This window comes from Manacus candei, unplaced genomic scaffold (assembly GCF_025592945.1).
Source record: "Manacus candei isolate 608988 ecotype Guabito, Panama unplaced genomic scaffold, ASM2559294v1 h1tg000005l, whole genome shotgun sequence".
NCBI lineage: Eukaryota > Metazoa > Chordata > Aves > Passeriformes > Pipridae > Manacus > Manacus candei.
Genome location: NW_026138053.1, coordinates 5,368,095 through 5,394,895, shown reverse-complemented (window position 1 = coordinate 5,394,895; position 26,801 = coordinate 5,368,095). Strand labels below are relative to the sequence as shown.

General features: G+C 41.9%; 1 protein-coding gene across 3 annotated transcripts in view; it reads left to right on the top strand.

Moving 5' to 3' along the window:
* The first annotated feature begins 3,160 nt into the window (after window positions 1–3,160).
* RAB3B (RAB3B, member RAS oncogene family) overlaps window positions 3,161–26,801 on the top strand; it is a 52,961-nt gene continuing 29,320 nt past the window's right edge. Inside the window, exons 1-3 of one of the 3 annotated variants that reach the window (XM_051800036.1) lie at window positions 3,170–3,301; window positions 8,277–8,357; window positions 14,265–14,492. In XM_051800036.1, coding sequence (XP_051655996.1) covers window positions 8,337–8,357; window positions 14,265–14,492 — 249 coding nt within the window. In that variant the 5' untranslated portion in view covers window positions 3,170–3,301; window positions 8,277–8,336. Of the gene's footprint in view, window positions 3,302–8,276; window positions 8,358–11,781; window positions 11,885–14,264; window positions 14,493–26,801 lie in introns of those variants that run through there. The other 2 variants (XM_051800046.1, XM_051800055.1) reach the window with 2 other exon arrangements.

Here is a 26,801-nt window from a genome sequence, read left to right as displayed (position 1 = left end):
CTGAGTTTGGCTAAGGCTGTAGCAACTGGCTGATTAGACATAATTTGCCGGTCTACATTCATTTTTTGGCCATTTTGCACATGCACAGCATGGTGTAGGTAGACATGCTGCAGAAATATTAATTGATAAGAACTGCAGATGTTCCCCCTGCTTTCTGAGTGTGTTTCAGGTCACAACACAACATGCTGTGCATGAAAGAAGCTGCATTGGCAGCACAGTCAAATTTGGATGTCACTTTATTGTGCTATTTCTGATATTATGAACAATGTTCAAAATGCCATTTGTAAGGATTTTGGTACATTAGCCCTGTTAAAGAGAATGGAATTTGCACACATCCTGGGGCACAGCATGGGCTATACGTGTTTTTTATTCCACACCGAGGCAAAGAAGCACCCGGGTGAGTGCTATTCAAAAAAGGAGGATTTTTTTTTCTCCTGGAGGTTGGCATGTTTTTCTCTGGCTTCCCTTGATAACAGCTGGTAGTGAGCTGAAACCACCACTCCGTGTGCAAACTGTGGGATCCCAAACTTCGGGATACAGTTTTGTTTATGTATGCCCAATGCTTATAATGAACTTAGGCAATGAATCTGTTAGACACAGGGTCATTACTACTATTACTTCTTACAGCATTACACACAGCAGACCTTCATCCTTGATTTAAGTGTTTTGGTGCTGCTCTTGCTTTAAGAATAAATAAATACATTAATTTAAAAAAATCCCTTTTTAGAAAAGAGGTAACTAAAAATATTAAAATGGTTTCCTTAGATCGATTGCACTGTGTGAGGATGCAGTGTCTTGAATTAAAAATGTTGGGAGGATAGTAGATATGTGTTGTGCTTGATAAATGTGCTCTCAGTACTGCTGTGAGAGAGTGAGATAGATCCACACGTCAGAAAACAAGATAAAGCACAACATCTGCTCTTCCCTTCTACCTCCGTGAGCTTGTGGGAGTTCTTTCCTGTTCCCTCATTTCCTCATCTATAAATCTAAAATAACACAGGCTTCCCTTACTGGAAGTTGTGTAAGCAGCTCATGACTGTACAATGTTAAAACCTGGAAGGGAAGTGCACCAGGAGAGCAAAATATATTCTCTCCATAAATTATAGAAACATGGCCAAACAAAGTGATAGACAGAAAAAATCACTACAAATTCTCCTGTCTCCTAATTACCTGGGTGCATCCCTTCTTTTGGTTATCCCTGATGGAGAAAGGGCTTGTTTGTAAACACTGGGATTCAGGGGTGGCAAGAAATCTGGAAAAGCCTTTGGAAATTAGGCTGAACAGTGGCTCTGTGCTTGTGGCTGCGATTATGGGACGTGAAACCAGGTGATCCCTAAGCAGATGCCCAAGTGAGCCTGAGTCATAAGTGAGCCCGTTGCATCAAAGGTACAGGTACCTGCTCATGACCACTTGCCTTCTGTGTTGGTGCTTTATAGGGCTGTTGGCTCACAAGAGTTCTCTACACTGAGGATCAGGCAGCAGGCAGAGGGAAAAGCATTATCTCCATAACTGCAGACACTATGTTGGGTAGAGATGAAGTCAGGTTTTGGAAAAGGCGGAGATCACCTTTCCCAGAGCAACAAGAGGATTGCAAGGAGCTAGAAAGACTTTTGTTGGTGTCAAGCCTGTTAGGTTGTCTTTGAAATACCTTTTGTAATGAACCTGGGATTCTGTTATGCTGTTGATTATTTAGTTGCCTACACAAAGCTGATATTTTACTTAAGGCTTAAATCCGGGCCTGGCTTATATAACAATAATTTGAGTTGTGGTTTTGATGGCAAATAAACATTGTCATTCTAGATGAAGGTAGAAAATCACTCTGATGCTTGGTAGATTTGTCCCCTGAGCTGCCTGGTAGATAGCTCGGGCTTGAGTAACATGGAGCAGCTGCATGGCACCTCTGATCTGCAGTGAGGTGTTCCTGTGATTGTTCCTAAAATGCACACCTTGGTTGTATGCCAGTTGTATAGCACTACCACATCAACTACTCAACTGCCCTGGTAAAAATGAAGCAATAAAAGCAATTGTTAGACTCCTTTAAAGTGGTTGAACTGCTATAAAGCTCAAGTAGCTCCAAGGGCTGGTTGACATACAAGCCAGTCCAAAGATCACTGAAGATCAGATGCTGAATATCACTAGATGTGCTAAAGGCTCTTACAAGTAGACAAAACAATCGCTGTCCTGTGTGGGCAGTGTCCAAGCTGAGTCAAAGTGCTGCACATCAAACACAACAGTACAATGAGACTGAGTGGAGAGGGAACTGAGTGGAGTGTTCTGAGGGATGTAGAAGAGTGTAGAGGCATCTGTAGCCCCCAGTTTTAAATCACTGAGTTCAAAGGTTCTCCCTGACTACAGAAACCCTGCAAATCCAGTATCTTCAAGTGGCTCCTGCTCTGGCATCCCCTTACAAAGTGCCTCTCTCTCTCAGAGCTGCTCAAGAACCCTGTCTTTGTGCTTAGGAACTTGCTTAAATCCTGGCAGTGGGAAACGTGCTGCCATTTTTGCTTGCCGGTTGGGAAGCACCTCATTAGTTACGTCAGAGATACATTTAAAATGCCCATTATTTTGTTCTCTTTGTCCAGGGGATTATCTCTGAAAGCTTTTTAGGTTTCCCAGCAAGGAACAGACCACAATCAGGTCTCTGATTTGAACTTGGGGTCTGGAGGATTTTAAAGCTAAGAGGGTCTGCTGCAACTCCTTCACCAGACCTCTTTCATGCAAACACAGATCGCAATCAATGCCTCACTTTCCTGCCTTTTCATCAGTTCAGATGTAGCTCCTGATGCCACAGGTGCCATCACTAGGCTTCAGAGTTAACAGTTCTACTAATGACAATTCCAGACCGTGTGGAAAGTGAGACAAGGACGGCAAATTAGGGTGGTACCCGGGACGTCTTCCCTGCCACCGGGGCTTTAGGAACGACTGAGGTGATTCTCATCCCCAGGAGCGGAGCACGGGGCGGAGGGCGAGCACCTGGTTGAGGCCACCGAGGGCTCGGGCAGCCTGCCTGTCTGTCCGTCTGTCTGCTCACCTGCCTGCCTGCCTTCCACCGGCGGCCGCTCCTCGGTGCCGGGCACGGCGGAGTCCCCCAGCCGTCTCTCCCAGCCGGGGCCGTCTCTCCCAGCCGGGGCCGCCACCCCCGCCCCGCCGCGCTCCGCCCCCGGGGCCGCCCCAGGTACCGGCGGGGGGGCGGCTGCGCCACGCGAGCAGCGGCCGCGGGACCCGCACGGCTCGGCTCGGCTTAGCTTGGCTTGGCTTGGCTTCGCTTACCTCGGCTAGGCTCGGCGCTTCTCCACCGCAGGTAAGAGCCGCGGCCCCGCGGACAGGGATCCTCCCGCGCCGTCGGGGCGCTGCCTTCCCCTCGGAAGTACCGGGGAGGGGGCTGCCGGCGGGGACTCGCCGTGTCTCATCGCCCTCGCCGGGACTCAAAAACTCTTTCCACCCTCCTCGCACCGTGCGTCGGGGCTGTCCCCGGGCTCCGCGGGCCGGCGCAGGGGGCAGGAGGTGCCCGGCCCCGGGGCAGGGGGCAGGAGGTGCCCGCGGTGCCGGTGGGTGCGAACCAGCGGGCGCTCCGCGCCCCCGAGGTGCGGTGTGACGGGAGGCTCTCGGGAGCGACGGGGCAGAGAGGGCAATAGCACTTCCAGCTCTAAAATAAACATTTCCCAGCAAAGCGAGGCGATATAATAGTCCTTTATCTTTGAAATATCCTGAGCACGGGGCGGGGGGACGCGGGGGGAAGGCTGGAGAGCGGGGCCTTCCCAGCTGTTCTCCAGCTGGTGTGTGACCCGCCCGTTCCCGTCACGCTGGGCATTGCTCGGCTTGGGGAGTGCGAGCAGGTAACAACACAACTACCCAGCGATAAAGCACTGCCGGGGGTCGCGGCGCCGCTGTCGCTGCTGGGGAAGGGCAGAGACCCGGGGGGGTCGGACTGCACAGCCCGCCCGGAGCCCCCACCACAGAGCTGCTGGCGGGCGCAACACCGGACTTGGGTGTCCACCCACGCTGCCCTACGGCCCTGGGCAGTGAGTCCACTGCACAAAGCCAAACGGATCAATCATTCTAATTTAGTTCATAAAAACTCTCCAGTTTGGCCAGTATCTGCTGTACAAAAACACACTTTTTTTTCCCCATACTTTTTGAGAATACACGTTTATTTTCCCCAGTATTTTCTCCGTGCTCCCAGCAGCCCAGCAGTGCTGCTCATCTGATGCAGGGGGTAACGCTGTGCTGTGGGACTGCAGGGCAATATCACCAACACCAGCATGAGTGGTTCCACCTTTTTGCTTCCCACAGCTCTGCCTTCATGCTGTCCTTTCCTTCTTACAAGCATGACATATTGTGTGCTTATGCAGTGCATCAGGTTGATCTGACCTAAATTGAGTCTAACCTGTCAAAAAAATAAAAAGTGGGGGTTAATTTTAGCCTGGATTTTCCCTTGTCCTGAGACAATATAAGAATGCAGCCTCAGAATACGTGTTTTTGTACAATTCTTTGGTGGCAAATCTGGGTTCAACCTCTCCTGCTGTTTCCCATTACTTATTTGTGATCCAATGCTGTACTCTCAGCTGTGCAAGTAACAGTCTGTGGGGCTTCACAGTAGCCTAGATTAGGTCTGGGTTCAAATAAACATAAATGTTTTTTTTTTTCCTCCCAAGGTAAAAATGTCACTGGAACTCTAATTTGGATTTGTGTAACTGTACCCAGATCATGGGAGAACTGGTATTGGTTTATAGTGAGTACAAGATTGAATCCATACGCTGCTGTATGGAAGTATATAACTAAAAGGCTTTTATTTCCTGCTGTTTGTGTTTGCTATCCTGGAAGTGGTTGCATATGCATTCACTGAGCCTTTGGTATGATCACTGTCTTCAGGACAGTTTTATCAGAAGAATTTATAGTGTAAGTCAGAAGAGAGACAAATCCATCTTTAAATCAAGCTTCCTTTGCAATTTTGACAAAATCCTACTGTCCCCCTTGCAGATCTGATACACTTTCAGGTAACAAATTTAGAACACTTACTAGCTCTATGTTTTACAACAGTAGTTCTTGCTACATCTAGGTGTAGCAAAGGAATACATTTAGTATTTGTTAACGTGATAGTTGTTGTTGTCATGTAATAGTCATGTTAGTTGACTTGTGAATGGTTCAGAGATAGTTTTTTCTACCTTCCTTTTATTTTGATGTCATCCCAGATTAAAATGGGCAGGTCTCAGCATCACATTTCAGGGTCTTGGATCACCTTGGCTGGTTGTAGTTCCACAGAAGGGCAGTCCACTTGGCCCTCCCCAGCAGATCCATGTCTGTTTGTTACTGGTTTGGCTGAGGAAGCAGGTTTTTCTGAAGCATTTCTCAATGGCTAACGCTGAGAAGTATCCTGAACTGATCATTTCAGGTATGTTTTTCGCTGTAAAAATGTATCTTGTGCTTCAAGTTCTGCCTATTTAGAGAGCTCCTGGAAATGTGTGCTTAGCTTAGTGCAGCACAATAGTGTTTGATATTTGACGTAAGCATTACGATTTATGTTTGGAAGTATTAGCTAATTAAAACAGGGGAAATGGGGGATGCTTGTCGTAATCCCAGTTAGCAGGTGGCTTACTTTGCAGCATGGAGAACATCATAGCACAGAGAAATGAATTAACTTATTCATCACCAGTTTTCTGCTTGAAAGAGGAGGATAAAAGGCAGCAAATTAAACTTCAGCACTGCAGAGGCATCCTGAGCTGGCCCTGTCTCTGTGTGGTTCTGGTGGTTTCTACAGGACAATACCAGTCTCTGGTCACCTGATTTGGTCAGGAGAGCAGCTTGCTTTTACCTGTAAGTGAAAGGTTTCAGACCCAGTGATGCAGAAAAATCTGTAGTGCTGTCTCCTGCACGCTGGTGGAGGGGTGTCTACCTGAATCTGCAGGTGGTCTCACTCTAGCCCCAGGTAGGATGAGTTTCATCACAGATAGGATGAGTTCCATCAGGTACCTGAACTTTCCTTATCTTCCACCACTGTGAGAGGGCATGATCATGGCTTTCTCCATGGAGGGCTGCAGAATGTAGCTGTGCCTTGCCTTCCAGCTGGGGAAGGATCAGCAGGGACTTACTCGCATGTGTCTTGTAGCAGAGCTCATACAGATTCGTCTGGTGTGTTGCCCAGAGTTCTTTTAGGTCACTGTCAGCGTGTTCAGCAGTGAGATACTGGGGAGTACTTCACTATTTCCAGTTCCTTCTTGGAGAAACTGAGGCAGAGCTGCAAGGCTGGAGAGCCCATGAGAAGGAGACTGAAGTCTGTTGTCTCGGCCATCGCTGCAATGTTTGTGACAGGAGGGAAGGGCTTTAGTGATAGTGAGTTTTGTAACAGCAATCAACCTCTTTGGTGCATGCTGTTCTCTGGATTTGGGGTCAGCCTCAGCTAGTGATTCTGTAGGCCTAGAAGTTGGCTGGCTCCTGGGGTTCCAGAATTCAATGGAATATTCAGGGAATTGTGGAAATCTCTGCATCCACTCTTTGGTGCGTAAGGAGGATATAAATCCCCTGTTCTGTGCATCCCTCGGGAGAGAGCTGAGCTGGGCTCAGTTAGTGCCTCCCCTTTACAAGGGGATATTTTTCTCTATTTTCTGGCGTAGCATGTTTGCCAATAGTCACAGAACCATGTGGTGATAAAAGAGTCACAAACACTCAAAAAAAGACTCATAGAACAGAGTAAAAAAGTGGGAACTTCGATTTCTTTACATTTTTTACCATTGTAAAATTAGAGTGACTAATTCCTCCTTCCTGAGAGTTTTGTTGTGGCTCTAAAATGGACTTTGAGGATGTTGAACGTTGTGCAGGAAATGGGAGAGGCCTGGCTCCAGATACACAGAGACATTTGGCTTGAGGAAATCTTCCTAACGACAGTCCCAGCCTGCAGATGAACTAAAGGTAGTTATGAAGTTAGAGAGTTGTTGGCAAAAAGGTGATATCTGCTGGTTTTTGACTCTCGTTCCACAGCCAGAAAGTTCTTGAAAACCTTTTTAAAGCTCTTTTTAAAGCCTCTGTTCCCAAATCTAAATGGGTAATAGTAATAAATAACCACTGACATTGCTTAGAGATTTTTTATCTTTCAGTTGCCATGCATATATTGAACTTATTTGTAGCATGTAAATTCCAGATCAAATCCACTACAAACATCTTCTTGTAGAGACTTCTAGAGTCATCAATAAAGGCATTTTAGTTTTTGCTGACAAGATGAGGAGTTCATATTTTTAAAGTAATAGACATAGACTTTCTATGTAGAGAGTTGAATTATCTTTGTTCTAGATTTATCAATTGAGTTAGTTAGATGACACCCCAAAATCAAGTTCTGGATGGTACTAAGTGCAAGCCAGAGGCTGTCACAGTGAGCAGCTGTTGCAGAAGGCAGGGGTATGAGAAGAGGAGGAAATGTAACCGATACCAGAAAATGTGCAATACTTTGGGCAAGAGCAATGTGCAGCCTTGTTGCCAAGTGAGGGGATTTTCAATTGTGTGGGTCGTGAGAAAGGATTTGCTTTTGATCCAAGTTCTCACCTGGAATAGGTGGCTGCAGCTCGTTTACATAAGGTCTGAGTTTGCCCACGTGTTTTGTCAGTCTCTACGAGGCAAGATAATGTAAGTTAATGACAAAAGGTGGTGTGCCCTGGTTACTGGAGAGGCAATGCACCAGAGAAAAAGTTGGCCTTTAGATTGTATTAGCCATAAAAAAGATTACTAAATTCTGTTATGTTTTTCTGCTCTAAATCCAGAATGACTATTACTTTGAGGCAGTTATTTGTGTATAGATGTGCTGTAAGTTGCAGACATTTCCATGTCCTATTGCAGTTGCCTTTGCAGCACAGTAGACTTTTATCCAGGCTTTGTGCAAAACACCAATGTGTACAGATATATTTCAGCTGCTCCTTGGTTCCATTTGCTTTGCTGCCTTTCTGCAGGAAATGTGTGATGATTCCTATTTAAGGTTTTCCATCCACTTGTAAGATTGATCTGGAAATTTTATTTTAGCTTAATCAAGATAATCTCCCTTTAATAAACTTTAAACTGATGGCTCCAAATATCTGCTGCTATCTTAATATCTGTCACTAACTCCAGCACTGTTTCTATTCTCTTTGTACACTACAGGACTTTCCTCTTCCCAGAAGGAAGCTCAGACCTTACACAGCAGTGTGCTCCCAGCCTAACCTGCCTACCCATTAGTCTCCTACCTACTATTCCCTAATATTCTCATTATCCACCTTTATCACAAACATTTTAATCCTTTTGCTTCTACATCGCAGGTTCAACAGTGTGACCACTCTATTGATTCATATACTCACAGCAAAGCCTTCATCTGTCTCATGGATTATAGATCTAAATTGGTAACTATCGCTTGCTTGCAATATTTATTAGCAGTTTTGTTACTTGCTCACACTCTGTTTTCTGCTTCTGATAAATCTCTCTTGTAGTACAGCATTTGTATAAGACTCCATAAGGTCATGGCCTTATTTCCTTTATGAGCTTTATTCCTAGGACAACACACATTGGCTGTAAAAAATTTCCATTGCTTGATAGAAATTCGATTCAGAATTTAATTTCTGAAAAATAATACAAAAATATTTATTTTCCAATGACAGAGCACATAAAGGAATGAGTTTTTATAATAGAAAATTAACATAGATGTATAATTTGTGAACTAGAATATTTTAATTTAAATACATTTTTAAAGACTCTTTTTGGGGAATAAAACCCTACAAGATATTCACTCTTTCAAAAAGAAGTTAAACTGCATGTTAGTAACATCTCTCGGGGGTTACTGTTAAACTGTCAATATCAGAGATTAAGAAATCTTTTGGTTTATCTACTCTTTTTTGTTGCTTCCCTACCACATAACTTACACAGTAGTTTCCACAGTCTTTTAGCATCTTCAGGGCTGTCTGCAGTGCTGCTGTCCTTTGTTTCTGTAAGAGCCTTGGCCTGTGTGCGATCTATTTGACTTTAGCACAATGCATGTGGGTTTTTTTTAAACTTTGACCTTTACTTGGGCTCATTATTTCTGCTTTACCAAATGAGTGTGTCTAGTAATCTCTTTCCTTCCTCTCACACTCCTAAGTGCCTATGGATAGCCAGGAGTCCAACAGGTACAGCTGTGTTCGTGACTGCGCCCCTTCTCTTGTTGTCTGCTGTTACCATTTATTCCTTCTAGACTGATAGACATCGACTTCTTTCTTAGATATTCTCTCTTGGCTGACCTTGAGCACTGGAAGTCAGAAACAGTACTGTGGAAGTAGGAAAAAAGACGTTTGGACTCTGATATAAAGGAATGATTTAACACTGGCAGCTCTGTGAAAAGAGTGTCAGGAGAAACAGAGTGGCCCAATTGCTGAAAACACAGACATACACACAGAGAAACTGGACCCAGCCTGGAGTAGCTGTCATAAGATCTTTGACTCTTAGAAATATAGGGGGGTGGTTTCACCCCATCTTCTCATCTGCCTGAACAAAAAAATGTGTCTGTGCTGGCAGATGATGATGAAACAGTTAAACAGTCACATTTAAATTGTTACTGGTCCTGTGTAACACAAAACATACGTAGGAAATTTAAGTTTTACCTTTAAAAATGAAGCAGTGACATATTAAAATATGTTTTTACTGCTAGAAATGCCCAGAAGCTGTAACGTCCAGAACACACAGGTTCATAAGAAATTGAATTTGTTAGTGGGTAGTTTGAAGTATAAGTTGCATCAGTGTGACCATGTTTCATGGTTAACTGAGGTGACTGACAGAAGACAAGGAGACTTTTTTCCAAACTCTCACAATGTTGTGAGAGAGAATGAGACATGGAAATGGTCATGTCTGTGAACACACTCATTTGGTTGCTAATAGAGATGTGTAACTTCCATGGGAATGATTGGATTTCTTGTTTCTTGGCTGTGAGAGGATAGAGAAGAGCACCCTCCATTAGTTTGTAGCCAAAACTTCAAGGGGCTGGCAGCACTTGGAGTCAACCTTAGCTTTTTTTCCTGGAAGTAAATGAATGGTGAGATACAGCATTTGATTTCTAGCCAACACTTTGGACAGTTCATGTATTTTACTGAAGCTGGCTGTGGGCAGTAAATGCCCGCAGCCACTGCCCACAGTCACTGCCAACAGGGGTGGCAGTGACCACTTCTAGTGATTTCTAAGAGCAGGAATGCTATGCTGTTTGGTGTTTCACTACAAACTATTTTGATTCTTCACCATGATGTTGGTCACAAATTGAAGAGCACAGCTGTGTGAATCCATCTGTATGACACATTTCAGTGAGCACTGAAAGCAGCAAAGGCTGGTTTCCCATGGAGGTGTCTTAGGGCAATAGGTTTTTTTTCTTTTAAACTTCATTAGACCAAAATAGAAACTAAATGCAGGAGAGCCGCCTTGACCGAGGAACATATTCTTTGGTGGCTAATAAGCTCTGATTAAGATTTTATTGCTTTAGAGCATTTGCAGCAACCTGCTCTTACGTGGTTTCTTTGTCTAATAAAAGATGAGCTCACACTGCAGGCTTTTTTCTCAATAGGGAAATAATAAGGTATCTCATAGCTACGTAACTGCCTATTTTCACAAACTAGTTGGAAGTGGATGTGTTTGAGACCTTGCTCCCATTACTAAAGCACATGGGGGAAAAAAGGTTGTCAATTTTAGTATGCTCTTAGTTACAAAGCAGCGGGCAGAGAACTAAATGATGCAAGGCCTCATACTGAAGTGTCCTCAAGGACAATCTGATTGGCAGCTTTTTCCTCTCCCGTGTAATGGGTTTTATGGAATGCGGCTAAACCTTTCCTGTACAGGTATTTTATTAAGGATTATTCCAAGGCAGTCAAAATGGAAACATTCACAAGCGTCTCCTTTGCCCTCTGCATGCCAGTTGTGTTTGACTGATCTTCTGCAACTGAACACTAGACAGCAGAGATGCTACTCTATTTGGAGCCATCCTGAATGAACCGTGTATGTCCCTGTGTGCCCAGGGAGCAGGGGGCTACACTGCCAGCTAAATGGCCTTGGACCAAGGAGGGAATACAACCCCCTGAGAACAATGGCTGTTTGGATGATTTGGAGGGAGCTGCCCATTGTCATCGTTCCCCTCTGCTGCTGCTGCAGAACCTCCTCCAAGTGCTGAGGGCCTGCAGGAGATGTGATTCCATGGACCTGTCTCTCAGTAGCATAGCAACTGCCATCAGTTCCCACTGCTCTGTCCCCTCTGCTTGGCTCCCTCAGCTGTGCTGGATCAGGAGCTGAACCAACTTTACAAACAGCCCTGCAGAACAGAAGTTGTAGGAAGATTTATTTTTAACTGGGATCTCTCTGTGCTCTGAACCAGCTCTCTGTGGGGTACAGGACTGGCATGACTAGGGAGTGCTTGGAGTAGGAGTGAGACAATAGGTGAGGAAGAGGAAGGGGAGAACGGGAGGAAGGTCTGCTGTTTCCTGGCTTCAGAATTCAGCACCAATTCAGGGGCAGCCCTGTGAACACTTTCAGCCCAAATGCTGGTGGAGTTCATCTTCAGTCATGATCTACCATGAGAGGAGTAATCAGAAATTAGAGCAAAAGTCCTTTCAGTTCCACTCTATTGACTGGGGTGGGGGAAGGGAAAAGTCAAATTTAAGCAAGGGGTTGGAATTTTCTTTGAAATCTCTGTGCTCTGATGCTGCCTCTGGTGATTCAGGGCGCTGACCTGCAACATCTCCAGCGCAGCACAGAGGCAGGCACAGGCCAGCGAGTGTTGTGCTTCTATGACAACAGCCCCGCACTCCGTGCAAGTATCATTTGATCTTATTTTCCGTGTTGTGCTTCTAACAAAGCTGCTCGAGCTGGCCACATTCTGTAATTGCTTTCTTAACTGACATCTGAAAGTCACATTCTTAGCCAGGTACACTTCTGATTAGAGCAATCTAGAGGGGTTAATAGAAGCAGCAGTGCTTCAGGTAAAAGATCAACTTGGAGTGTGCGGATGGATTCTGTGAAAGCAGAGGTAGAAAGAAGATATTGATTCCTGTATGATTAGTGGAATACTTCTTTGTTAAAGGTCTGCCTCTGAATCTTTAAATGACCAGCCTTCAAGTGGTGAGGGCTTCTCACTTTTTTCAAGCCTCTGTGAGTGGAATGGAGAAGTAGAGATTTTTTTTTTATTTATTTTTTTTCTTTTTCACTTGAGTGCACGAGTGTTCTCAATGGCATTTGTGGAAACTACAATGTGTACGGGGAAGATAAATTACTGAAATGGACAACTCTCACTGTCTTCCAGCTTGGTGATGGTACAAATCAACCTGATAGATAATCTTTACAGCTGAGATTTCTGAGATTAAGGAGGCAGTGAGTGCATTGGCCTGAGTGTTTGCATGGAAGTCAGTCAGATGCTGAATTCTTCATTTTAGAAATTTCTGTTGTGAACACAACACATGGGTGGAAGAGCTGTTTTCTGGTACACTGATGAGAAGAAGATTTGTTCCTGTGTTTTCTGGAGTGTTTCAAAGAGCTGTGCAATCTGACAGAATAGCAGCTGAAGTTCAGAAAAGAGTGTATCAAAATGTTTTGTATCCTACAGAGAAACACTTGTGGGAAGATTTTATTGCATTCAGTGCAGCTGTTCACTATTGAGCTACTGATAAATTGCTTCAGAAACTATCCTTGTTAATGCAATCTGTGAACGAAATGTCTGCTGCACCAGCCCTTCTCTGTGTGAGAAAGGTGCATGTGTTTAATTAGAGATAAACCGTCCTGCATATTGTATTGAAGTTTAAACTGGGTTGGGTTTGGTTCGGTTCCCATCTGTGGGGAATTTAAGTTAAATTATTATCCCCATTTAAATTGCCTTTGGACAGTATTTTGGTTTATAGCTGTTTAATTACAGTGAATTTTGAACTGTTTGTTTTGGTTTTTTGGCGTTTTTTTCAGTAAATGAGTGAAGTCCTGTGTGCAGGTGAGACTTAGTAAGAAGGAAAGTATTTGGCCACATGGTGAGAATAGACATTGGAGGGAGTTTTGTTCCCAAATGTGCCTATGAATCTGAGTTGAGGGGAAAATTATTTCCTTGAATGCTGGGGAAAGATGAGTCTTGGGTCTCCACCCAATGCTTTCTGATACTGCACACAAGTAGCACAGGTCCTGCTTTGGATGAGTAGCTGCTGCTCAGACCTGTGCTGTCATTGCCCCAGTTTGCCAACCCTGTGAGTCGTTAAAAGGAGCTAAGACCTTTGGTTGTTTGATGTGGGGTAAAGTTTGAAACAGCATGAGAGATTAAAAGTGTGGTATAGGTAGTAAAAGGTAAAGTTTCCTTTTCCTCCTTTGTAGTAATTTGGTCTGTGTAGTTGTGTTCTGCTCTGTACAAACAGAGATGAAAAGTCAGGGCCTTGCCTTCTCCCATGAACTGTCTGGGCTGCGTTCATTAAAGCAGCCAGGGTTGCTCAGTGAGTCCTGATATTTTAGATTCAGCTGTTGTTTTTTGGTTTCTGAATCCAGTTCAGGGTCACAGGGATCTCTGAGGCTGCATCTTCCCCCCTCCCCATTCCACTAAAATTCACAACTCTCACAACCACATAATAAAAGGGATAATTTATCCATTCCACATGCTGCCTGCAGCCACACTGAGCCCTCATATTTTATGCAGGTGCTGTTCATTTCAATTGCAGCCTTGATAGTAGATGGGTGTTGGATAGAGTTAAAATTTCAGCTGAAATTCCTGGTGTTTCATCTTATCCTCTTGCCTTTTTTTTTTCTTCTGTAAATGTTGAGAACAGAACTTTTCTAAGGCTAAAATGGTGGTGGTGCATGTGCTAGAAGTGCAGATTTTCCACAGAAGTAATAAAAGGAATTATTTAGGTTTATTTACCTTGCAGGCTGCTTGATGAACTGCACGGTTGGCTGCACTGTCAAAGATTTTAGTTCTTGGTTGCAGTACTGCAGTTTATTGGAGCAACAGAAGTGGCACCTTGCCACAGGAGTAAAGAATGCTGTTTCCCCACGAGTATTTGAACAATCTGCAATAGCCATCTGTTATTCTGTTCAACACAAAGCAGTGCAACAGGTGTATTTCTTGGGCTTGGGAATCTTAGCTGTACAAGTGAATAATAGACATTTAAAGCCAGGATTTAAAAGAAGATTTCAAAGTGTGTTCCTCTTTATTCAGCAGATATAGTGGTTATGACATCAGAAAGTAGAGAGGTAACCTAAACATATGGTACACAGTTAAGGAAAACAAATGCTGAACTGCTCTTAAATCTGTTCTTTTTCCATGTTTGTCATTGTCTTAGATGGCTTCAGTAACAGATGCCAGATACAGGCAGAAAGATACTTCAGACCAAAATTTTGATTACATGTTCAAGCTCCTGATCATTGGCAACAGCAGCGTGGGTAAAACATCCTTCCTCTTCAGATACGCTGATGACACTTTCACACCAGCCTTCGTTAGCACAGTAGGGATTGACTTCAAAGTGAAAACAGTTTACAGAAATGACAAGCGGGTGAAGCTGCAGATTTGGGTAAGTGCCAGCGTGTTCAAAAATGCTTTATATTAATCCCAGCAAAGATATGATGGTAAAAAATAGCTTGTTTGGAAGTAGATTTTTGGATTGCTGTAGATTTTGGTTGTTCCTAAGTTCTGTGTGGCTGTATCTTTGCATTCCTGCAGTGAGCTGAGTTCTCTGTATTGCTGGTCAGAGCCCTGGTATTGTCTTAAGCAGCAGCTCTATGATCTCAAAAGTCAGTGTCTATTAAACTGCAACAAACTCTATGCAGGTCTGGAGCTCTTTAATAGCACTTTTTCAGCGAGCAGAAATTCAATGAGTGCTCAGTGAGTGAACTCTATACATAACTTCTACTATGGGTTTATGTCCTCTACATACATACTTGTATCTTCCTGCAACTCCTGTACCTGCTCAGCAGTGCCAAGCATTTCTACCCAAATCTGCCCCAGCTAAGAGCTTGGTTTTGTAATTGATTTACATACACTGGATTTATAATTAATCTTTAATAATTATATTTAAATGTAAAATTATAGTAATCACGTGGTTTTTTTAATTTATTGTGGTGAACTTGAATTGTCACAATAAATAGTGAGCTTATAAAATGAGGATTTTTTTTTTCTTTTAACTACAACTCTATTATTCGTTTTATTTCTGGGTTGCTGGATACAAGTTACAACAAATTACTTAATAAAAGATCCTTTTTGTGTTGAAAAATGCTGATATTGAAACTAACGTAGATAACCTGGCATGAAGCTGTTTGATTTAATTTAGGGTTTTGGTAATAAAAAGGTTTGTACTTCAGGCCCAATAAACAACTAAAGATGGTTTTCGTCCAGTTGGTCTTTCTTAATTTTGGAACATGGAATTTTCTAATAAGTTGTGTAAAAGCAAGACAGAAAGCACCATAAAATATTTGGGTTTTTTTTCAGAGATTCCAGGATTAAAGTGAATTAAGCAATAATCTTAATTAAATCTGTTTGAAGGCTTTGGGGGGGAAAAAGGCTTTAATAACCTTAAACTTCTTATGGAAAGAGATGTCAGGTGGATTCCTCAGAGGGTGCTATCTATAGGACCTGTAATGTTGGAGTTACCAACAACACTGTTGATTTAACATTTATTTTTAATAAAAGGTTCATTCAGTGTTTGACAGTTTCCACAGTAACTCGTGTTCTGTTCTTCTCTCTTTCTGTGCTCATTGCATGAGTCCCTTATGTGAGTTATGATTCAAGGACCTTAACAAAAACATCGTGTACCTCTATTAAAACCACAGTGTTTGTTTATCTCCTGCCCATCCTGAGATTATATGTTTAATTTCAATGTGTTCTTCAGAGTACACGTAGTAATAGTGGGGTCCATTAATATACCAAAATTATGTGTTCCTAAGTGTAGGAAGGAAGAGTTTTCTTACCAACCCATCTTCCAATTACTTTTTAAAAAACTACTTACAGCTGCTATTGAGTTTCTATGAGTGTAGGACTATGTGGCCCCAGTGAACACTTTGCTTTGACCTACAATTTTCCAGTTGTATTGACTTTTTAAATTATGCTCCTCGTGAGCTTGATGTTAAGCCAGGTTTAATGTGAAACCAAGTGAAGAAGGAGAAGTACAAGTGCTTAATTTAACCACTTCAGATGTCTTTACAGAATTCAGAGAGAAGCACTTCTGGGAACCTCTGATGCTCTCTGTCTGCAGAGCCGGGTCCTTCTGAGTTCGGGGTGCTTGTGGAGCTCTCGAGTGTGCACAGCTGTGGTAGACTCGAGGTGCTCAAGGGCTGTGCCAAATAACCTTGTTTTGTGCTCTGCAAATCTCAAGGTGAGGGGGAAGTTGCTGCTGCTGTGCTGTGATCCAGAGAGATCAGTGATCAGCGGGACTTTCTATGCTGAGTGTTGCCTGTGTTGAACAGAAGAGAGGATATTCAGACGCAGTACTCCAGCTACAAACAGTTCCTCGGGTTTTCTTAAAGCTGAGAAAAATAAGTGCCAAACAGCTGCGTGTGAAGATTGACAGCTGTGTTAGTAAATGTCTTTCTGGCCTGTCTCGAGCTTTTGTATCTCCTGCAGAAATTGAGGAGCATTTTAAAGCCAGAAGTCCCACTTTTGTGTTTGCTGGATTTGAGGAAGTCTGTGTTTTGTGAATCAGGATTTGACAAGCTGTCAAATGTAATGATCAAAAAAGAGTGCTCCTCTGTTTAATTTTGATGTCATTGATGGGCCTCTTGCCTTGTTGACATTAACGCCTCAATTGCCCAAATTGATATTTTAATAAGAGCCCTATCAGTTGTGGCAGTGACCAAGCAGGCTGGGAAATGGTCTGCTTTGAAAAGACTTGAAAGGAATATCTCTTTAGCTTGAGAGGAATGTCACATAGCAAAGATATTCATGATGTTTTTAAGGTAGAATGACAGTGCTGTTGCTAGAGAACAAAAAAGTAAAATGGTCCAGAGTGGGCTTACATGAAATAATGCTTTGCAGGCCTTTATTTTTTTCTTTCTTTCTTTAAACAACTCCAAGATGAGTTGACTGTTTTAATTTCAAATATTTTCGGACTTGTTTAGAACTGGTGGTGTTATATAAAGTAACTGTATGAGACAGTTAATTTTGTGGTTGGATGAGATTTTATAATATTTTAAATATTGAATTTAAAAGATTGTTTACATAAATATATTAATATAGATATATAGATATATAGATATTCTAATATCTACATAAATGTAATTCTTGGATTAGATTTTTTTTTTATGCCACTGCCACCTGAAATAATACTTTCATATAAAGAATCTTCCTTGTGATTGATTTGTAAGGAGCCATGGGGTGTGCATGTAGATTATTTCTTTCTTAACCAACAATTTTGTATTCTCAGAGTTGCTAATTACTGATTACTGAAGGAAAACTATTATATTTTCAGCTAGGTATGGTTTTTATTATAAATAAACCTCAAAGGTAACATTATTATATTCTTAGCAAATGCAAACAGCTAATACTTAATGCAGAGTTCAGGTTGCCTAGCAGCTAGAGAGGGCCACTCTGTCCAGATCCCAATGGAAGCAGGGTGAATGAATAAAAGTGATTTCAGTTTTAGGTGAGAGCAAGGTGAGATTTCTTCTTTTTTCCCCCCCCCTTCTTCTGTGCATTTGTGTGTCTGTTGGTACCACTAATAATGGTGGTAGAAATACCAGCAGAACTCATGAGCAGTACAGCACTGAGGTTAAATGCTGGCCCAGGCTACATTAATTACATGAACTCTTTACACAGTAACATAAAATAACAGATGGAAAGTCATGAGCAGTGTTGAACCCAGAACACTTGCACACCACACAATACATACTTTGTGTGAGGCATTTGATTACACTTCCATTACACTTTTGTACAGCCCCCTGCACAAGGGACTCTCAGTTTTGTTGCACGTACTGCACATAACATGACCACTTACATGATTAATAATAAACAGAACTAAATACAGGGTTTGGCAGCTGATGTTACAGTTGAAACTACTTTCAACCCCCCTTGTAAAAGGCAAATACAATTAAATTTAGCTTCAGCTAAAAAGGCTGTGATGTTCAGAGGCAGCATATTTAGACTGCAGTATGATTTTTCTCTTAAGCTGCTACTTATCGGAATTACACTACTAGGATGAAGGTCTTTCATTCCCATTAACAAAAATGTTTCCATGTCTTAACTGCTGAAACATGTTGGGGTGTGAGATTAGCTGTAGTGGATGTGTGGAACACGTGTTACAGCTCTCAGGCACAGCTGGGGAGAGGGTACAAAGCAACATCGCTCTGGTTTTTCTGGATCTTTAAGAACCGAAATATGACAACTGCTAATTATACTGAGTGGCAGTTACCATTACAAAACAGAAAAGTGCAAACCAAAATAAACCCCATGCTGTGTAGCTGTCCAGAAGGCAAATATGGAGTGTTTTTAAAAGCTTTTTGTATCAGTTGTCGCGTGGATGACAGGATGTTACTGAGCAGCTCATCTCATAAGAAGGGATTCACAGAAGTAACACTGGTAACTAAGTCTTTTTTTTTTCTCCATTTACAGGAGGTAAAATTAGAACACCATCATATTTGATTGTAAATTTTAATGTTAATTGCACACTTAACCAAAAGCTAATTATGCATTTCAGATGAGAGAATCATCTATTCCCCAGACGTCCCATTCCCATCATAGTTTTGCTGAGTTCCTTGCAAGCACTGACTTTAAGCTTGAATGCTTGCACAAAACTTGTTTCTAAAAAAAGAGATAATAAGGTTCTGTAATTTAACGTATAGATGCAATAGCAGTGTGTGTCCCCAAGGATCTGAGAGGCCTGATTCTGCTCAGTAAATTCACAGCTGTTGTAAAATCCTCTGATTTGCTGTTTAAACAAAGAACTAAAATGGAAAAATTCATGAGAGTGAAAAGAATAGGTTGATCCTTGTAAGAGAGTCAAGAATTACATTTTATTTGCAGCATTAAGGACTTACTGGGTCCCAGGAATGGGAATCATTGTGGTTGAGTGGACATAAAGCACTACTTCTGATGCTAAAACACAATGCAGAATATTTGACTGGAGAAAAGATGCAATAACAGTGTCTATAATTCAATTCCGAGGTCTTGGTTACATCTCAAGTAATAATACACTGCTGCTTTGAGAAGAACTTGGTGCTCATGCCACTCTGAATGGGCTTTAAGATTAGAGTTGCAGGAGTGATACAAGGGAGAAAAAGAAAAACTTAAAAAATAAACCCCTGAGTGGTTAGTTATCCCTCACACTATTGAATTTATTGAACAGCCTAAGCTTGCTGAGCAAGGCATTGCTGTGTTTGCAGTTAAACAGTTGACATGGAGGGTTTATTTCTGTTTATAGTTAATCACCTTAATCCCATTGTTGTCTCATTATAACTCTGCATTATAGTGAAGGCCAAATTCAACTTCAGTCTAAGTTCTGTTACCACTGCAGTTATTCCTGCTGACAATATTGGATTTGCTCTCACTGCAAGGTGTAGTATCTCCTTCTGTGCTCCAGCTTTGCAGAGTCACTGCATATATGGAGCATTTGCCCTTGCTTTGTGCATTTCAGTAAAATAAAAAAGGTACAAATTGTGTTCAGAGGTCTCAGGTTGTATCCAGGAGCAGTGTGGAGTGTGTTTGTGTTATCTGATAAAGAGCTGTTGGTAGGTCAAAGGTTTGGACCTTTTCTAGAGAAAATGGGCCGATGTTAATACTTTGTCCAGTAGAGGAGAAGCTGTATGTGGGAAATTTCAAGGGAAATTACTCAGTTGGTGTAGTAAGGCAGTTAATATTTGAGAGGACAAATGGGTTGCTGTGCTCCTGATGTTTTGCATTTAATGCTTTTTTTTTTTTACCCGAAATTCAGAATAGATATTTTGTAATCATTTTACATAGGTCTTAGACTCATGTGCCTCAAAACATTTTCCTGTTGTCCTTGTCTTATCAGAATCACTCTCATTATTATTTTCTTTCACAATGTTATCTTCTGCATAATGACTAGGTATATTCTATATTTAAATATGCTTGGTTACGCTGTGATCAGTTATGAGATAATACAGTGGGTGGAATTTATGAGCTCTCATAGTATTTGTCTCAAGTGAGCACTACTTAAACTATGTCACATTTGGTCAAAAAAGACTGTGGGGCTTCACATTTATAACTTTAATGCATTGTGTTGTCTGCTGCAGTGTCATGTTTATGCAACACTCGAGGATGCTGAACAGCTGATTTTAGAGCTAAAACCAGGAAACCAACCCCCCCCCCCCATTGTTTTCTGATATGAGAGATTGTACCCTGTAGCACAACTGGACTACCTGGGAGTTTAGCAGTGGGTACTTCATGATTTATTTTCTGTTGAGCAGCTATTCAGCATCATCCTGATTCATTAAACAGTGTGAACTAAGCTCCCAGATGCTGAGTGCTGACTTGCTGTATTTCTCTTGGCAAGGCTGTTTTCAGTTACATTGAGGGAAAGTCGTGTGAGTATCCCCTGAAGCACATGTTGATTTGTTAGGAAGGGGAATGTGTGATGATCCTCCCAGCACGTGGAAAACGGTGGTGTTGGTTCCCTATCTACAATCTAACACATCTGTAGTGGTTTTTTTTTTCCTTTTAATAACCAGGTCCCCAGAATGGCCTTTTTTACTTGGTTATCATGGTTAAGTGGTACTGAAGCTGCAGTGTAACCACAGTGTGCTCAGACACCCAGCTGACTGCTGTGTGTAGCTGTGTTGGAGGCATTGGGCTCTGCAGACCTGTATGACAGAAAGAAACACTGGTGAGAAGTACCAGAAACAGGACAAAAAAGCAGCACATTTCTGCACTGTGGAGAACTGGAAGTTCTTGTAAAGTTTACAAGGAGACACTGATCTCAACCTAGATCTTGGTGAGCTGCTCTAGTTGCCCAGCAAATACTAATGAGAGTGACAAAGTAGGAAACATAAATCCTGTTTGGTGTTAGTTATACCTTTCAGTAGCAGCTTAGCACCTTGAATTTTATGGTCAGGGCCACTGCAGCCCAAAAGTGTACCCTAGGCATCCTAATGTATCCCGTGTTTCTGTCACAGTTTGAGCTCTGCAGCATTGCTAAGATGTTCCTCCCTCTAAATGGAGCTGCCAGTCCCAAGTGTGTTGCTCAGCTCACACGTGGCATCCTGTGCTTCTGTTGTGCACTTGCATCTTGTTTGAAAATTCCTCTGTTTTTGCCAATTTTGCTTTGCATCCATTTATTTGCTAATCAGATACTCAGTGCTTTGCTACTAATTTATGTTAGAAACTGAAACAGGAGGTGGCAGGAGTGTTTGAAACTTTGGGGGGAGCAGGTGTAAGTGGAGCAGACAAACACACTATGTTATGAGCTGCTGTGCTTCATTACCTGAAGTACCTTCACATGGTATAAGACTCAAGTGATTAAACTTGTTTATTACTCAAAGGAGGCTCAAAGATGGTATTTTCCCAGCCAGATTCTGGCTGGCTGGTCTCTCTGACAAACTGATTGAGACATCTGTACCAGTGCTAGAGGGGAAAGTCATGGGGGGAGAGGAGTGTGTGTAGATATGTGTGTGCACATAGGCTGCTCATGCCTGTGAGGTCTGACTGCTGCTCTGCTTTTGTTGTAGCCAGAGCAGTACAACAGAACATACAGGGGATCTGTGCATAGGATGTTTATGAGGCAGAATACTCACCATGCTTCTGGTTTTAGTTATTTACTTATTCAAAGATTCACCTGCTGCTTCCTCTCCTTTGGTCCCTCTGTCAGTGATAGTGCTGTGGCAGTTGTGAAGTTGCTGCATGTTCCAGTGCCATGGTAACTGCATCCCACTCCCCTGCCTGCCAGCAGGCATTGAGCCTTCCCAGTTGTGAGAGGAAGCAAGTGCTCCAAGTGCCAAATTGTGGTAGACTGGCATGAGTCAGCTTTGATAAGTCCATGGAAAGTCCTTTACCCAGGACTGCAGGTCTCTTCTTTTTTTTTGAGGGAAGAAAGAGAAATAACTCCCATCAAACGTGTTTTGGATTATTTTTTTAAACTCTAAGATTGTCCTACATTATTGAAAGGCTAAAAAATGCATTCCCATTGAAGTTACCACCAAGTGCTAAATTGCTTCCTCACTGTGCATTTTAGCCTCATGCTGTACCCATTTCTGGAAGACTATGCCACTTTTCCTGTCCTTTTCTCTTGGCTCTGTGTTGTGCACCTTGGCTTGCTCTTGATGAGGTCAGAGAGCACCTTTGTAAGCACTCTTGCACCAACTGTAAGGATAGTTCTTGCTGAGTACTGTCATAACAGCATTTGAAATCATGGAGTTGTGCCTAAGAGTGAACAAGAAGAGCTGGGGAAAAGAGAGAAAGTCAGTTTACTTCTTTGCTTTTTGGAGAAGAAATATTCTGGCTATAATAAAGCACACAGGTGCATCATTTGATTACATGGAACAATAAGACTGGAAGTTTACAACCAGGCAAGGGTAATTAAGGAATGCCTTTTTGAAGTCTTTCACGTTTAAGAGTGGAATGATGGACCTTAAACTTTATATTTTCTTACCCTCTTGTGGCCCTTGCTGGACCATAGAACTACCAAAACTGTGAGTGCAGTGAAAACTGGCGTGAAACTTGAGCAGAACCAAAGCAGGACCATGAAAAGAAAAACCCCCATGCCTTTACTGATTACATAATTACAGTGGAAAACAGAACCAAAGCAGTGCTCACAAACACTGCCTTGCTAAGCAGCAAGGAGTGGCTCTGAGTGGCAAGCCCAGGAGGTCTGGGTTCTGCAGGGATGGAACTACTGTTATAGAACTGTTGGTCTGCATGAACACCACGTGGATTCCAGCCTTCCTGGGAGATGGTTGGTGTCTGGGCTTAGTGCTGTCTGACGTAAAGAAGGTGGAATGCATTTGGCAAAGCTCTTCAGCCTGTTTTTATACACCCTTCCTCACCAAACCCCCTTCCTGGGTTGTTTTCCTGAGTGTGATACACACTGTGAAGCACAGAAGAGAACTGAATGGGTTGGCCGATTATAGGAACTCCAAATGAACATTATTTTTATTCTGATGCTCATTCCAAGTGTTGTGCTATAATTATGCAACAGCTGCAACTCCATAACTCTTTAGGGCTTCTTATCCTAGTAAAATGGATTTCCTCCTCTGTAAGAATGCCCTTCATCTTGAAAACAGCATGCAGGAAGGGTCACCACTGCAAAGATATTTAGTAAGGTAAATTTGTCACAACTACTTGGTCTCCCTTGAGGCTTTGGGGTTGGAAGTGTAAAATTAATAGTTTCCTTTCACTTTTGCTGGTTAATGATTTTAGGGAAAAGCAAACTCTTCCAAGGGAAGAATCTGCATAAAGGTCTGCCTCTGTGATGCACTTGCAACTGTTCTGGAGTTGCACATGCCCCACTTCACAGTCGCCTGTTCAAAGCTGTGGCCATCAATCTCAAGTCTTGGACATGTTTGAAATTACTTCAGTTTTTCTGCTAAATTTCTGATGTAAACATGCATAGGAGTTACTTAGAATTCTATCAAGACACTGCAAGAAATCTAAAGGGAACAAATTCAGCAGAAATCACCCACACCATTGTCATGGCAAAACTGTAATTTGAATAATCTTTCACCTAAATCTGGAAATGGCCTTGGTCTTCAGGATATTTACTGTTTTAATGTGAAATTTCACCCGAATTGGTGGTACCTGCAGAATCTGGCTGTGAGTTAGACACAACAGCACCTTTGCATCACTGTGGTGTTGGCTCAGTCATTTGTCAGTTCTCCCATCTGCAGCACATGCTGTGGGAATCCTCTCCCCTCCATACGGCCGGGAGATCGGAAAGTGCAGTAGCTCCAGTTGCGTGTCAAAACCTGGTGTTGCTAAGTGATGGCAGGGTAGCCACCTGCCTTGCCATTTACAGAACCCAAGTGCTCAAACAGAAGGAAATGAACAGCTTTATTTTCCACTAACTGCATGCAAGGTGTTTATTCACTCCGGTGCTGGAAATATCAAACCTGCACATCCCTTTTACTCCAGCTGGAATCTCCAGAGTTTTAAACTTCCTGGAATGGCAGCTGTTTATCCTCCCTGAAAATGCATCCTCTAAGTGTGTAATATTGTATTACCCTACAACTGCGAGAGACAGTGCAGTCAGTTTGATGATTCAAAAACCACAGATTAAAAAAAAACAAACCAAAAAACCCCACCCAAAAAACACAATGCAAAACCAAACTGCTTTTTATCACCTAATACAAAGGCAGAGAAGAGGTTGTATTTGTTTTGTTGGTTACATCAGAATCCATGCAGTGTGGTCCTCTTCTTTTTCTTTTTTCTTTTTTTTTTAACTATAGTCTACATGGCCAAGAAGCATTGTAGCATTGATTTCTTTTCTTAATGTATTTTTTTGTGCAGGAAATAGAGAATAAACCCAGGCTATCATATTTGCTAACTACTCTGGGGATGTTTTCAGGAAATAGGAGAAGTAGGATATTTTTCACTTCCTATATACTTCTTTTATGGATATAAAAAAAATTAATAAAGATTTAATTGCCCTCATGCCACAGGTGAGTCATGTGTGTTCTGTTAAAATCTGTCTGCTCAACAAGGTACTTGTTCAAAATAGTCTCTCAAACAGAGATGCTGAGTGACTTTTGTAGTCATGACTCATTGGATCTCTATTTTTTAAATGAAATGATTCCCCAGACATGTTAATTTTAAGATATCATCTATTAAATTCTTGATTATTAACAATAAGGGTATTAATTTGACAGTGCATCAAGGCTTGAGGGATTCATATAACTAGTGTTCTCTTTTCAGAAAGGGGGAGGACTTGCACAGACCCGGTTTTGGAACTAGAGACCCTCCACCTGAGAGAGTGGAAGCTTTGGAGTAGATTGTCTCCCTGTGAGGCACAATCAGGAATCCATCTCCCCATCTGCACAGTCTTCCCTTCATCCAGATGATGTAGAGCACCTCTGTGTTTGCAGAGAAAGGGTCAGGGGTTTTTAGGAATGAAATATGCGCTGGCATCAGTGATTACTTCCTACTCCTCAGAAATTAGCTTTTCTCAAGTTTTACACTTCTGCATAGCACAGATTGACCTTTGAATTCAGACTTTTAATTTGGAGCAGTTTTCAACAGGGGCTTCTGACTCTAGAGAAGCTTTCTCCTGGAGTCAGACGTGTGTTCTGTGTAAAGGAGTGTTTTCTGTTAGGATGTTTGATACCTTGGTTCTCAGTTTTGGTGGTTCCAAAGTATAGCTCAATTCTGACAGGCTGCTGCAAAATCCTATAGTGTAATATTGCTCTTATGACTGACCTCTTCATTCACTCTGAGTAATGAATGGAACAGAAAATTGTCTTCCTTTGTTTTATTGAGTAATGAAAATTGTGCTTCTTTTGCTAAACAACCCTTGCCAAAAATAACACCTGACTGTATTTTATCCATCTCTTTTTCCTTACTATTATTTTACTATACTAAATGCAATCTTTTTTTTTTTCCCCTTTGGATTTCTTTCCATCTTTGTGCCCTGAAGCTTCAAAGACCAAATTTTGTGAGTCATATAAATGTTCCAAGACATCAAATTAAGTAGAAACTGGAGAATGAGTTCTCAAAAGGTTGTGAATGCTGCTGACGTCAATCTCAGATTGAAATAAGAAAGAAGATATGGCTGGTGGATCCTGTGAGCAAGACTGTAAGCACTTATGCTAATTCTGTTGTTGGAGAAGAAATTGTGTTTTTATAAATGAAGGCAATAGTCCCAACTGAAGATTTAACAGGCATTCATCTTAGTAACTAGATGATCTTGAGCTTTCATACTTTACACTGAAATTTGCCTTCAGCGGATTCGAACAAAATAGCTTGGAAGTGACTAAAATGAATGGCAGCACGCTCTCTGCTTTTTCGACTTGTAATATAATTCAGTTCTCCAGCTCTACTTCTGCAGAATTCCTCCTTCAAAGTAACATTGCAAAGTATTTTTTTTAATGATCAGAAGACTATGAACCTATTTAGAGATTTTTCTTGATTGTCTGTGGCAGAAAACAGAATTTTGAAAGCAGCAAGGAGTCATGAAATTCAATATGTCTTATGAATTATTTTGATAACATGAAACATTTATCCTGTAGAAAGTAGTTAGTAATACTGTTTTTGAAGTCAAGTGCTTGCAGATTGTGCATCCATATTGATTTGATGGTGCTATTGAAGCTTCCTATAGGTGTAGTGAGAAGAGTGCAAAAAGTGACTAAAGGAAAGGGATGTTTTCCTTGTGGAAACCACAAGGAAGTAATTTGCTATTAGATTATTAGTGTAGAATATTTTTATATGTGTGCATGTTTTGACAGTTAAAAATTGATTAATAACTGATGTTCTCGTTGACTACTTTATCCTACTTCCGTTCAGATGGTTCACTATAAGCCTGCAACTAACTGTAAATTAATAGTGCTGCAGTGATCCCTCTGAGTCTAGATGTGTTTTGGGCAAAGGTATGTTTCCATTGGTGAAACAGAAGTTGAAGATGTTTAGCCCTTTGTCAAATTGAACTCTATTTTGGAGAGGATCTTACAGCAACAGATACAATAGTGTCAAGTTGAGAGAGACCAAAGTGAATTGAAGTGAGCCCAGAGGTATTGAAGGAGCAAGGTAATGTGATTGCTGGTTAACTAGATCAGGACAGCAGAGGGAATGCCTCCATCAGATATCTGTATTGCTGGGCTCAGTTGCCTTCCCAATGCTGTGAAGACCTTTTGACAGATTTCTGTGGGAAGACAGTTTACAGATTGGTGGCACAGCATGTATCTGTGCATGAAATATCGCAGTCAGGATGAAAATAAACAAGAAATATTCCTTC